Source organism: Haliaeetus albicilla, unplaced genomic scaffold (genome assembly GCF_947461875.1).
Source record: "Haliaeetus albicilla unplaced genomic scaffold, bHalAlb1.1 scaffold_130, whole genome shotgun sequence".
In the NCBI taxonomy this organism is placed as follows: domain Eukaryota; kingdom Metazoa; phylum Chordata; class Aves; order Accipitriformes; family Accipitridae; genus Haliaeetus; species Haliaeetus albicilla.
The window spans coordinates 41,556-56,120 of NW_027212552.1; the positions used below are offsets into that span (position 1 = coordinate 41,556).

Sequence of the window (14,565 nt, forward strand, 5' to 3'; positions counted from 1 at the left end):
ATAGTGGTTCCGTTAAGTACTAACTTAAAACTTAGAAGAGATCAAAGAAAATTCTAGAACTAGTACCCAATAAGTCACTGATTTAATATGCTTGGGAATTAAAACTCAATACCCTTTATGGGCTTGCTCGCTATAGCAAATAGTATTGTAACTTTTAACTCCGTTTTTCTTCTGTTTCTGCTGTAAACAATAGCACAGTGAAACTATTTTATGATTAGGCTTTTACAGCCAAATGAGTTTTATTGGAGTTAGACCCAGGAAAGGGGTTAGTTCATACAGTTATGTCTTGACTTCAGAGTTCAGGCTTGCTAATAACAGAGAACTCAACACCACGTTTGTTGAGGCGATCGATCAGTTTTGTTTTGGAGAAAGCAGCTCCTGGAGAATATACACCACCCCTGTTAATGAAAATCAAAAGAGAAAAACATTAGTGGTACAGTGAGTGAATGAGACCTTTTTTTTTTTTCTTTTCTTTTTCTTTTTTTTTTTTTTTTTAAGTCAAAGATGTATTTCACTGCCTGAGAAAGAAAAAGCCACTCTCTCCCACAGGAGAGCGTGTGCAGAATTTAGCAAGCTGGTTATATTCATAGGTTCGTTTCTGCAGCCAGCAAACTCAATAGAAACCATTCCATTAACTGAAAATCCAGACATTGATGCAACAGATGCAGCAAAAGCATTTCTAAAGACGTATGACTACATCCTTTCAAATTGAAAGGCAGATGAAGAGTTGTCGTGGTTTAACCCCAGCCAGCAACTAAGCACCACGCAGCCGCTCACTCACTCCCCCCCCATCCAGTGGGATGGGGGGAGACAATCAGGAAAAGAAGTAAAACTCCTGGGTTGAGATAAGAACGATTTAATAGAACAGAAAAGAAGAAACTAATAATGATAATGATAACACTAATCAAATGACAACAGTAGTAATAAAAGGATTGAAATGTACAAGTGATGCGCAGGGCAATTGCTCACCACCCGCCAACCGACACCCAGCCAGTCCCCGAGCGGCGAATCCCTGCCCCCCCACTTCCCAGTTCCTAAACTAGATGGGACGTCCCACGGTATGGAATACACTGTTGGCCAGTTTGGGTCAGGTGCCCTGGCTGGGCATGAGAAGCTGAAAAATCCTTGACTCTAGTCTAAACACTACTGAGCAACAACTGAAAACATCAGTGTTATCAACATTCTTCGCATACTGAACTCAAAACATAGCACTGTACCAGCTACTAGGAAGACAGTTAACTCCATCCCAGCTGAAACCAGGACAAGAGTAAATGGCTGTGAATCGGTATCTGAAGGTTTCATGTATTATTTTAATAATGACCTTAGAATTATTACATATATATATATATATTACACATTACTACATAGGTGTATTACGATTACACGCATAAAAGTACATTGAAATGCGGTGGATTGACCTTGGCTGAATGCCAGGTGCCCACCAAGCCGCTCTACCACTTCCCTCCTCAGTAGGACAGGGAGAGGAGAAAATAATATGGAAAAAAACCCCTCACAGGTCAAGATCAAGGTGGTTTAATAAAGCAAAAGCAAAGTGTGTGAAGTTATCTCCCTTGCACAGCCATTTGGGTGAGGCAAGACAAAAATCCACAGGGTTATGAGATCTGCAGTTTCCAAGAGAAACATACACATATAGTAGCTTTAGGGGAGATCAAGCTGTTCTGCATGGGAAAGTACTTACCGTTTAGGCAGACAAGCTGCATCCTCCAGAAGAGATACAGCTGCTTGAACCATTGCAATTGGTGTAGCAACATAGCCAGGCTCTGACAAAAAAACAAACAAACAAAAAAACCAAACGAACGATGTACAGCGTGTTGAAATGTAGAATGTAATCTCGCTCTTACCCACAGCGTGCTGAAGAATAATCTCTTTGGCAACGAAACAGCCTTCCCCATTTAAGAACAGCTTTTTTACCTTGTAATCATCCCAAGTAGCTGGTGAAGTCCCTAAGATCTAATCTGGACAAATCCTGCTTCAACTACAGACCTATAACCACACAACAACCATGAGCGATCACCTCACGGGTGAGAGAGGGCTCTCCATTACAGCAAGAGCTTTCCCCATTCTGTGCTTAAATTCAGACTTTTGTTGTGAGACTGCTGCATTCAGCAGTTATTTAAAGAAGCTATGCTTCATTAACTCCTTTCTGTATATACATTCTTGCTGTCTCCAAACTTGACTTCAGGTGTCACCTCCCCTCAAAGGAATGACCTGAACACAGGTATGTTATAGCTAGAAATGATAACTATGCCAGATCTGCTTAAGTTCACTCACAGGGGACTGGAAATAAACAAGTAGTAAGTCCAGGCTGCAACAACTGAAAACTAACGTTAAAGCACTCTCCCTTTAACTGCTCTACTCTGCAAAAATGAAAATTGGAACGGGGAAAGTCAGAAGGAAAGCGAATGACAAGGCGGCAAATGAAGGGGCTATTTCAAAAAACAGGTCACAGTGAATGCTACTCTCCAAGGTAATACTCTGTAAAGGCTGCTGACTTTGTCCATGCTGCAAGTGCTCCTCAAGGGTGAGTAGCAGTGGAACCATAAACTTCTTTTCGAGTAGGCAATGTAAGGCAAAAGCAGTAAGCTGCTACTGACATACATACCTGGTCCTTTCACTTCAGTGCAGATCTTTACATTCGGTTTGCCATACTGGGGGTCTTGCCCCTCACTGTAACCCTCGCCAAAAAAAGTCATTGTAAAAGAGGTTCCATCCATCCGTAGTGGACAAGACAAATGTGGCCGCCAAAACAGTAACTCGCTTATTATCAGGCAAGCACAAGTAGTAAATACAGGTATCTATTATGCCAAATACTATGATCTATCTAAATATGAGAGGAGTTATTGTGAGTTATTGCTTAAAAGGTACAATCTCATCTAAATTTGTAATCACTTCCCCTTTGTTGGAACTGTTATTGTCCCGAAGTCCATTTATTCTCTCAGGGCTTTCAGTCCTGGGTTTGTACTACTCAGTCTCCCCGTTGACAGATTTGAGTGCTGCGAGCCATCCATGTAAATACATCAGACCCAGCAACATGACCCATTTTCTCCTGGTATGAGTTGCACATACTTTGATGTCTAATAGCAGAAGGCATGATGATTTAAATATTCAAAGCTAACTGAACAGGCACACACAATGTGCATTTAGAAATTATTTCTCTGGGACTAAGCAGCTGACTCTAGATTACTATTCCACCATTATCACAACAAATCTATTCAGTAATTGCGATGGAAAACAGTCAGCTACCTGTTTCTGGGTTGGTCCTTTCTTTGTGAAGAATCCAGCAGAGAAAAATTCCGGGTACTGTATAAGAACAGGGGAAAAAACAAACAAACAACAGTAAACTAGAGGGAAAAAAAATATCCGAACACTTAATTCTTTTGTGTTCTGAACACTTACTTTTGCCAGAAGTTTTCTCCCAAAGCTAAACTTCACAAGAAGAAGAAATAAAATGCCGGCAAACATCAGCTTGATAACAGAGCCAAGACCACCTATGTTCACATAAGCGCCATACTGCACCTGAGGCAAAAACATATTTCCAGTGGTAGAATTTACATTAAAATTTTTGCATCAGTGCATTTGTAAAAATGAATCTACCCCCAAATGAGGATGCAATTGTTTGATACAATAGATAGCTGTTTAAATAGGGCCTTAGACAATTGTCTTGGTTCTAAACAACTCTTTGAATAATGCTTCACTTTATAATTCATTATGAGAAGACAGTGTAACTACAGAATGGCGAGGGAGCGAGCAGGGTAAACAAGAGTGGAAAACTTTAAAGAAAGATGCATTTTGGTATCCAGTTCCAGGCTTCTTTCCCAAGATCTTCCTTTCCTCCTCTTACTGCTTTAGTTTAAGACAAACTGACGCCTTCCTTTAGAATTTTGGAATAGCAATGGGAAGCCTTTCTCATGAGTAGTTTCCAAGCATATTTTCAGAGCACTGTCTCACCTTCATCTCTTTAACTGATGCCTGTGATTCTGCACAGCTGTTCTGTACATTGTTGGTGCTGGTCTCCTCTCAGGAAACCATGGAAAACAAAAACTAAACACGACCACCACTTCACCTTGCCTTTACTCTGCACACCAGAGACCCAAGCATCAAAGAAGTCTCCAGATACAAATGAGCAGCATACGAATTCTTTATCAGAACGTTTACTACACTATACTGACCTGACTACAGTTGCACAGGCTACAATTACAATGCTTTTAGAAGCTCCACTGATTAAAACAAGAAAAGCCTCTGCACAGGAACAGAATTTAACGTATTCATCATTCCCAAAAATAAGGAAGCCTACCTTTCAAATATTTCTGTGACTCAGGGCTTCCATTCCCTACAAATACAGGCCCAGAAATCAGATAGCATAAGAACCCTGCAAGAGACTCTCGTATCTATTATGCTAGCAGCAATAAGCAAGCTCATCAGGCAGAGTATCGAGTAGCATGAAACCAGCCCGTGCACCCAGAAGAACCTGGACCACATCAGGTCAAACAGCTTGCAAAGGAGATCAACAGCACAAGCCTCCTTCTTTACAGAAGCAAAAGCACATCGCAGTTCATTACTATTTACCTAACTACAGAAGCCCTACTATGCAGATCTGCACTAAGAACAGTTATCACATAAAGGAAAGATGCGCTGAAAATGCTAATAAAGACATAGTATACCAAAACCAGTAACTTACAGGTGTTTCCTGCAACTCTGTGTGCAAGTAACACTGAGACCGTTTCACAACGGAACCATCAGATCCCATGAATCGAATGGAGTACTCTTTGAATTGCTGATTGTAAAACACAAGTCCTCTGCCAATGGAAAAAAGAAAGTCAGAAAAAATGTTCAAATGTTCACGCATACTGAAAGCAACAGATCATGACAGCCCTACCAATACTGGCTTTTTCCTCAAGCATTTCTATGACGTCACCTCTTTCCACTGAAAGCAAACCATTCCAAATTTATCCCTGGCTCAAGTCAAAATTCCACACACTACAGCGAGGATGAATTTGATAATCAGAAGAATACTCCCCTCACATTTCTTTTTTCCTTCTACCAATCGCTTCTGAAATCAAACACAAAAGTTTGTGTTTGTCTAAAACTCTCTTAGAACAAGTTAACTTTGAGACCCAGTAAATGCTGGGACATGTTCTTTATTTTCAGTAAAATAGGAACAAATCAGTAAAACTGAACTTATCTTCAATTCTACTAGATGAGTATCCATCCATTCATATTACGCTGAAGTCCTAAATGCATCTTTTTAGTATTTAGCAATACGTTACCAACCTCTCTAGTAAATACTGGAGCTGTTAGAAGACAGCGTGTTTCACATCTTACGCTTCTCATACCTGCTTTTAAGTTTTGCACCAACTACTGGAACAGGGGCATATCCTACCTTTTTTCGAAGCTTCCTCCGGTTGTCTTGATCCGCAAGGCCATAAACAGCTGACTTCCAGGTCCCATCATGTGCACAAGAGCCCTGGCAACATACCATGAAACCGTAGTTAATTCAGTATCTGAAGGTTTCATGTATTATTTTAATAATGACCTTAGAATTATTACATATATTACACATTACTACATATATTACACATTATTACATAGGTGTATTACGATTACACGCATAAAAGTACATTGAAATGCGGTGGATTGACCTTGGCTGAATGCCAGGTGCCCACCAAGCCGCTCTACCACTTCCCTCCTCAGTAGGACAGGGAGAGGAGAAAATAATATGGAAAAAAAACCCCTCATAGGTCAAGATCAAGGCGGTTTAATAAAGCAAAAGCAAAGGCCGCATGCAGAAGCAAAGGAAAACAAAAGCTTTATTCTCTACTTCCCATCAGCAGGCGATGTCCAGCCACTTCCCGGGAAGCAGGGCTTCCGGACACAGAGCAGTTGCTCCAGAAGGCAAACATTGTACTAACACATGCCCCCCACCCCTCCTCCTTTCTCTTAGCTTTTATCACTGAGCAGACATCATATGGTATGGAATACGCCTTTCGTCAGTTTGGGTCAGCTATCCTGGCTGCGTCCCCTCCCAGAATCTTGCCCACCCCCAGGCTACTGGGTGAGGGCGGGGGGAAATACTGGAGAGACAGCCTTGATGCTGTGCGAGCACTGCTTAGCAGCAGCCAGAACACTGGTGTGTTAGCAGCACCTTTCTAGCACCAATACAGAGCACAGCACTATGAGGGCTGCTATGGGGAAAATTAACTCCATCTCAGCCAGACCCAACGCAATCTCCACCCCTTACGCCATGCCATTTGTGTCATGCTCAGGTCCCACCTAAGTTAATACAGAGAAGATTTTATATTTTTTTATATACATATATATATATATATATATATATCTGCCTCGTTGTATTTAATTCTCATTACTAAATCCCTGCTTACCTACACTTACAACTTATCCTACATACTTAAACCACCTTTATACCCAACATACAGGTTTATACACTCTCATTAACTACTGTTCCCTGTCCTCTAACAGACAGATATTACTCTCCCAATCCACGCACTTCCCCCACTCCTCCCAATGCTCATAAGAACAGGCTATGACTTGGGCCCCATCTGGCAATATGGGTGCTCAGGACAGGACAGGAGAAGCAGTATGTTCAATTGCTGGGCACCAACACTGTCTTGGTTTGGGTCATCGTTGCATTATTTAAACAATGACCTTACAATTATTACATCTATTACACCCTATTACAATTATTACATACTTCAATGCATGTAATGCTAATACATGTACCTTGAAACATACCCCCCAAACAAAACAAACCAACCAACCCACCAAACAGCCAAACACTAGGATTACTGGCAACACACTGTGTATCTGTTACAGTTTACTTATGTATGAATCCTTCCGACATCTCTGCAAAATTAAGTTATTTCCTGAAATGGCTTAACACAACAAACTTTCGGTAGACAGCCTATGCAAATGAACCTTACAAAAGCGTGTTTGCTCGCATACTTCTGGTAGCTCCTAAAGCTCTTGGAGCCATCACCAAAGAACTGCCAGCTTGTTCCTTGGTCTGAATGAACGTAACAACAGTTATTCTAATGGGCTACGGTGATGTCACCACAAATACCTCTCAGTTTCCAAGAAGGCGTAAACCAACTAACCTCAGGCCCAGATTTCACCTTCAGGAAACTTTCAACAGCAGTTAAGGTACCTTTAAGGGAGGAGAAAACATTACTTGGCATATACAGTTCATTAGTTCACAAAGCCAGAGTACGCTCTGGTAGACTCAAACAGCAGGCCACTGACACTGTTAGTTGAAAAGGCAGAGTCACATCTTTACCTCAAAGTAAAATAAACTACGATTAAGTTCCACAGCTGTTTTAGTTAGCAAGTATCAAACTTCTTGCGTAAAGTACTTCAGGAAGGGTCACCAATATTAGCTTTACTCACTACATTTTTCATTTGTATTATCTAGTTAATGACATAGTAAAAATAATCCACAAAAAAAAAAAAAGGAAAGGAATATTAAGAGCCATATTCAGTTTTCCTCCAAGTTTCAAAATTAAGGATGATGTAGGCTGTGAAAACTGAGATGGACTTACAGATTTTGCTAGACCTTAACTACAAAAAAACCAAACCAAACAAAAAAACCCCACCAACCCCCTCCCCCAAACCTCAAAACACACACAAGATATCCTAAAACCTTTAATTTTAGCATAGCTTGTGTTTTGCAAAGCATGCTTAGTTGTGATGAATAGCAAAACAAAACAACTCCTCCAAATTCTGCTTTGTTTTGCTTTGCTCAGTTCCTTCTGAGAGCGTTAAGACTGTACTTGTGGGGGCAAATTTCAATATAGCAAGCAACTGGATAGACAGCTGGTAATACCCTAAAGGCCAAACAGGAAGATATAAAAGACATCCTTATTCAAAACAAGTATCAGACATCAAATTATAACCCCACGAACAACCAGATACTCATTTCCATGCCTCTCCTCTCCCTTCAATCAGATCCAGATTGAGTTTTATTAAACTGAAAGCTGATGACACACTCCAACGTAAAGCAATCCCACTTTATAGCTCTTTGAACGGTACATAAAAGCAAAACATTCGGATACTTTTATCAGCCCTTCCAACTGCAAGTCAGACCTGATGAACGAAGTATCCTCATTTGAGATTAGGAGCAAGTACTATTTGCACAGAATGGAATCATCTCGCATCTTTTCTCAAATATATCTTATCCTCTTTCAGTTACTGTCTAGCTGCTCTTAAAGAAAAAGGCATTGCGCAGCACTGGCTGTCTACTTACACGCAGACAATGGCTTCTCAGGGCTTCCAGTAGAGAAAGAAAACCTAGGAAACCGGATTACCCACTAATTTCCAATCCCTCTCCCGCAGCCTTCCTGTCCCCACTGTCTTTTCCCTACAAGATCCGCACTGCACAAGGGGCAGTGTGCTGAGCCTTGCCTAGGGATGTCCACACCCTGGCTCAACAGCCTGCTGCTGACAGCTGCAGGTTCTGTTCTCTCAGTGAGCAACATTACCTTGAATCCCTCCTTCACCTAATGACCAATCTTCTGCAAGCTAATGGGAATATGATTTACTTTTCAATCTTTATTTACCAGGTTTGGTTGAAACCCATCAGCTGGTAAAGGCAGGCAAAAAGAGAGACTGAAGGAGTCTCCACATAAGCACTGCTGCTTTGGGAAGCCAGATGAAAGCATGATCTGCATTTCTTTTTCAGCATAAGGTCACACTTAAGTAAGTCACCTTTCAACTTGTCTCTGGTGTACAGTACTCCCATATCAGCTGGTATAGAGTCAAAGCCACAGCTTCCAATGACATACACTCCCTTTTCCGCAGCTTTTTCGTTGTATTTCAGGTACATTCCTTCCAGAAACTAAAACACAGTCAGAACAAGCATTTTAAGCAGAACTCTGTACTCGGCCACACCCAATATTAGCCATCAGCGCTTTACTGTCTTATCACAGCACCCCACATACTTCAAAACACTTACAAGCATCTTTAAGACAGATACATGCCACTCCTGTCTTACGGTATGACAGTATCCCAGCAGTGCAAAGAAAGGTGGCCTGCGCAAAATTCCTATGTAGAACCACAACCCAGACGCGAAGCAGAACTCAAACATTTTGGATTTCCAGAGAGAACCCGAGAGGCTCTTGTCTCTAAGTAAGAAAGCTGTCCAACTAATACACATTAATGCACTTTAAAACAATTAATGCATCTTAAACCAGCAGATCAGGAGGCAAAAGCTGTCTTCACGTTCAGCAACGTCCGCAGAAAAATACTACACAAATACCCCTTTAACAGCTCTTTGACAGAAGGTAGCATTTTTCTACGGTCACGTACCTGGGGTTCTCCACAGATGTCAATGCAGCTCGCACCATTTTCAACACAAGCTTCTACCACAGGCTCTCCAAAGAATCTATACTGTAGAAGGAAAGACCACCACACGTAACAAAAAATAAAACCCACCCACCACAGCTCACCCAGCGTGCTTCATCTAACAGAGCCGCCTACAAGAGAAGTAAGCCCTTGGTGGGTATTGGTTTTGCTACGTGGGGCCGAAACGTAATAGCACTTGTGGGTTTTGGGGGGCTCGGGAGAAGGAACAGCACAACAAACTTCATCACTGATGATGCCGTTTGCTGCACGGACTGCCGCACCCTGTTTCTCTCCAAAGGTAAGACCACCAAGGCCAATTCAATGTGTCCAATCTCAAGGTATGCTTTTTGCGCTCCTGTTATCAGCATATTCTCTGCTTAAGTACCCCCAATTTCAAAGACGTCATCGTGACCCAACTTCCAGCTCTTGTACTTTGAGCCCCTCCAAAGGCGCTGGAAGTATCGCCACTGAAAGTTTTAAAGGGGCCAAGAACTTGGAAGAGCATCTCTATGGGCTTCTTTTCCACAGATTTCCATTTCTTTTCAGCGCTAGCACCCCTGAAACCGTTTTGGCCCAACCCAAAACTCCTCCCCACTATTACAAGCAGTTTCTTACGCTGCCTGTGAAAGACTCCCCCCAAACCACAAAACGAGCAAAAAAAACCCCCCGCCGCCGAACCGCCAGCCAACCCTGCCGTCCTTCAGCGAGAACCGCCCGCGAATTACACCAGCAGGAATCGTGCTGGGCAAGCTTCAGGCGACCCCAGGACACGGCTGCACTGCTGGCTCCCTCTCAAAAAGCGCCCTGTCAGCCGGACGGCTCCCGAAACCCCGCAGCCCAGCCGCAGAGGCTCCCGGTCGCCGCCGCAGCTCTCCCCGCCCCGAGCAGCGGGGCGCCCAGCCGCACGCAGCCGGGGAGCGGCGGCCGAGGGAGGGGCAGGCGCCGGCCGAGGAGGGGCAGACGCCGGCCCGGGCTCTGCCGGCAGCCGCGCCCGGCGGACGCCGCGGGAGCACCGCCCGCGTCCCCGCACTCACCGGGCCCACGCAGTTGAGCACCAGCCGGGTCTGCCTCGCCACGGCGGCCAGCGAGGCCGCGTCGCCCACGTCGCACAGCAGCACGCCGACCTCCGCCCCGAGCGCCGCCTTCCCTGCGCACCGGAGACCGCCGTCACCGCCGCCGCCCGCCGCCTCGCTTCCCGCCCCGGGCCGAGCCGCCACCTCCCCGGCGCGGGCCCCGACGCCGACGCCGACGCCGACGGCGGGGGGGGGGCTCGCCCCGCGTCGCCGCCTCAGCCCTTCCCTTCACAGCCGCCCGCCGGCGGCTCCCCGCGGAGGGGGCCGGGGCACGGGGGCCGGGCGGCGGCGCTGCGCCAACACCACCCCCCCCGCCGCGGCCCGTACCCAGCCTCTCGGCCGCCCGCTCGAGCACCGCCTGCGGCTTCTCCCGGCTTTGCGGCGCAGCTTTCGTAGCTGCTGGATGCTCCCGCGCCATCAGCAGCCTTCTGCGCTTGTGGTCCGGTGGGTGCTAGCGCTGCTGTAAGCAGAAAGCTTCGCTCCCGTGACGGAGTGCCTTCTGTCTGCAAAAGTACCACCCCGGTTGCTGGAGGCTGCTTGTGATTTACTCCTCCCTTAAGAAAGAGCACTTTGTTTTCCCGAACCAGCCTCCCCAGCTCTGTGCCAGCAGAAACGATGCAGGGATGCCACTTGCGAACACGTTTCTCTTTTCCTCTGACGCCGTCCAGGGTGCGCTCCTGTGAGAAACACACACGGCAGTGAAAACTCATTCCTTCCCATCTCGCTCGCCATAGCAGCGTGGACATGCAACCCCCTGTTTGGTGCGGATTTACTCCCGTTACAGCCAGCTCTCGGGCAGAGGAAAAAAATCGTGTCCTGGATCTTTCTTTTTACTTTTAACGCGTAACCATGGCCTTGCTAGTAGGGAACAGGTTTCTTTTTGAAGTTAGCGCATTTCGTACTGCGAAGCTTAACGGTTGATGCCAGTGCCCGCCAAGTGGTGGGAGGGCTGGTGCCACTCTGCCCGCCAAGTGGTGGGAGGGCTGGTACCACTCTGCCCGCCAAGCGGTGGGAGGGCTGGTACCACTCTGCCCGCCAAGTGGTGGGAGGGCTGGTACAACTCTGCCCGCCCGGGGCTTCCTCCTTGCGGGCCGCAGGAGCCTGGCCTGGGGCACCCCAGGCCCGGGGGTGTCTCTGAGCCAGACCCGTGGATGTGGCCGCTGCTTTCCCGTTTGCAGGTTCGGCCAGTAGCGAGGCTGAGCGTGCACCACGCACATGCGTGACAACACCACGGCCGGCTACGCAGGCTGCCAGAGAATGGGCCGTGCCTTTGCCAGCCGCCATCTGGCACTATGGCACCTCGCCGAAAGCCTCCTCCCCGGCTCGTTGCCGTTGAAGCTCGCGGGCGACACCAGAGGCGTGCTGTCACCCTGCGGGTTCCCACGCGCGCCCACGTTTCCAGAGCCCCGGAAGATCAGCGCAGCCTCAAGCCCAGGTGCCGTCTGTGCCCCCAGCCTGGGCTCCCTCGCTCACCTCCGGCTGAGACACCGAGTCTCTCCAGAGAGGGCTTTTCCTCCCGCTCGCTGCCTAGCCCACCCCAAAGTCTGCTAGCAATGTACACGTGCACCTATGGCTAGGGGAAAATACAATCACCTGCTCCCTCCCCTTGCTGGCACCTCGGACGCCTGCGCCCCATGACTGTGGTCCCCCGTCCAGCCGCTGGCACCGAGACCCTCGCCGCCCCGCTCGCTGACACCGCAGACAGACGGGCCTCTGTCACCCGTGACCTGACTTCGGTTGCTGACGCTTAACCGTGACCCGTGGTCCCACCAGTTGCTGGCACGGGGACCCTCGTGCGATCTGACCGCCGTGATGTAGCAGGTGCTCTCACGTCACACGTACCCTTACGCAGGTAATACGTATGGCTGCAGCTGTTCATCCAGAAGTCAGAACCATTGGCTTTTTCTTTCTTAAAACAGCCTCGAAAATAAGTACTGGTTGAACCACCGTGCCCAGCTATCAAAAATTAACATTTGCCCTTCTTGAATTTTCTGCATAGCTGTCTAGATGCTGCACAACTTAATTTCTAAGTAAAATGCGTTATTGAAATGTACCTTAGGATGGCGTCTACCTAGACGGCGATAAGGATTATGCACGTAAGAGTAGGTTGAAGAAATGCTGGAGAAGAAAGAGAGTGGGGATGAAACAGTGTGGATCTGATAAATAACTGCATGAAGTAAGCTTATGTAATGGTTTGGGATGAAGGCAAGTTTTGATCTGTGTAACCTGTGTTATTTTTACGGCGGGATGACACTCTGTGAAGTTGGTGGGTTTTTTCCCAAACACGTGTCACCTTCTAGTTACTTCTCGTCTTTACAGATTACTTCCAGTATGCTGGGAACTTCTAACCAACAGGTGATGAACTCGCTTTGTTTCAGTATTAACAAACCTTAGTCTTCTGTGTGCATTTATTTCTTTTTTTTTTTGCTTATTGCAATTGGAAAGTCATCCGTTCTGCTATCTTAACATGACCCTTCTGGGCACGTTGGCTGAAGCGTGTGGGTGCTATCTGGACCTAGCAGCACCTTTTTGCTGCTTTTTGCTGCCCGGCTGCTCTGCCGTACCACTGGCCAAGCTGTTTCATCCCTCGTAGTACTTTTCTTCTTTCTCCTTTCTATATTTTGCTCCTTGGTGAAGAAGAAAGGGGTTAAGAAGAAAGTTAGCGTTTTTATCTGCTCTCTTTCCCCGATGCTCCTCGCCTTGTTAGTCTCTGTCGTTGGCAGAGGCGGGACTCGTTGCTAACTGGAAATGGGTAATCTGTTTCTCTTGAGCTGGGAGGGGATTTTGAAGATGGTGTATGTGTCAGAGCACTGAGTTTTTAGCTGTCCTTCTAAGGTTTATGCAGTTTGCCACTTGCCCGTGAACTACTTTCCCCTGTACCTTCCTCCTCATTGGTCTGGAGCCACGTGGCCAATTTCAGACAGGTTTGATGCAATGGGCAGGAAAAAAATAGGAAAAAAATGAGCACAGGGGAAGACAGACCTCATTCATTTTAGCGGCGCATGGAATAAGCTTGTTGAAACCCCTTATCTAATGGCGATGACGGAAGCAGAGGCAAATGACGCCTTTATCCTGAATGTTGCAAACGTCTTAAGTCCACAGATGTGAGCTCTCAGTGTAGACTAAATTTACCGGGCAAGTGGAACTCTCCGGGAATGAATTTCTCACCGTGGTAAAGCCGGAACAACTACCCCGTGCTCCGCCGTAGTCGATCTTAATTTTTGTTCTATCCTTACTAAGCGTAACAATTTTTTTTCTGGTGCTGGTAACACGTTTTGGCGCTCTAAAACCAGGAAGCCTGGTGGGCTCAAGATTAGAGAAGAGCAGCAGCAAGGTTTTTAAGTGGACGGTTTGAAGCTGGTGCCCTGTGGTATTTACGCACAGGTGGGGAGGTTAATGGGACAGGGGAATAAGATGAGAAGAGCAGCTACGACTACCATGAATGCCACCAGCCGTCGGTCTCAGGGGGTCGTCACCATCCACTTCGAACAGGTGTAGTGTGCAGGCACTGTTTCCACCGTTCAGTGTAGCTGTTTAGCACTCTGAATGAACTCAGTCCTCTTAGATGCACCGTCAGACGAACTCGTGGAAGTCCATGCAGACACGAAACCCAGGGTGGCTCTGTTTTACCTAGACCCACCCTCGTTTATTGGCACCTCCACGACGGCGAGCAGGTGAGAGCCTGTTGGGTTGCCTCACCCCGGGCTGCAGGGCCAGCCTTGCCAGCCCACCTTTTTGGCGCGTGCACGCTGTCCGCCAGTGCTGCTCTCGGAGCGGGGATCGCCGAAGGCAGAGGTGTCCGAAACCGCTGCCTGCTTGCAGGTTGGCTCCGTATCTAAGATCCGCTATGTGCCAAATATTACAGGCGGTCTTTGAAAATCCCTCGCTGGTGTCCCGAAATGACCTGCGGTCCCTGTTTCTCTCTGGCAGCTGCTGCTTGCCCGGTAGCGCTCTGCAGAACTCCTGGGCTCGCGCTAACAAGCAGCCCTGCAGCGAGCAAGCTCGCAGGGCGCGGCACAAGCGCGGGGCAGTCTGCGGCACCTCCCCGACCCCGCGTGAGGGAAGGCCGCAGCGCGGCGGTGGCAAAGACGTGACCCCAGAGGGTCACCGTGGCCCGAAT

General features: G+C 47.0%; 1 protein-coding gene across 1 annotated transcript; it reads right to left on the reverse strand.

Annotated features, from left to right (window-relative positions):
* Positions 1–206: 206 nt before the first annotated feature.
* On the reverse strand, positions 207–11,000 carry LOC138684365 (saccharopine dehydrogenase-like oxidoreductase). The gene is made up of 12 exons (XM_069778050.1): positions 10,773–11,000; positions 10,407–10,519; positions 9,337–9,417; positions 8,737–8,866; positions 7,131–7,180; positions 5,355–5,485; positions 4,700–4,817; positions 3,418–3,537; positions 3,265–3,321; positions 2,624–2,735; positions 1,700–1,781; positions 207–398 (listed from the first exon to the last, which is right to left on the reverse strand). The coding sequence occupies exons 1-12, from the start codon at positions 10,861–10,863 to the stop codon at positions 293–295; spliced, it is 1,191 nt and encodes a 396-aa protein (XP_069634151.1). The 5' UTR covers positions 10,864–11,000; the 3' UTR covers positions 207–292.
* Between the last annotated feature and the right edge of the window lie 3,565 nt (positions 11,001–14,565).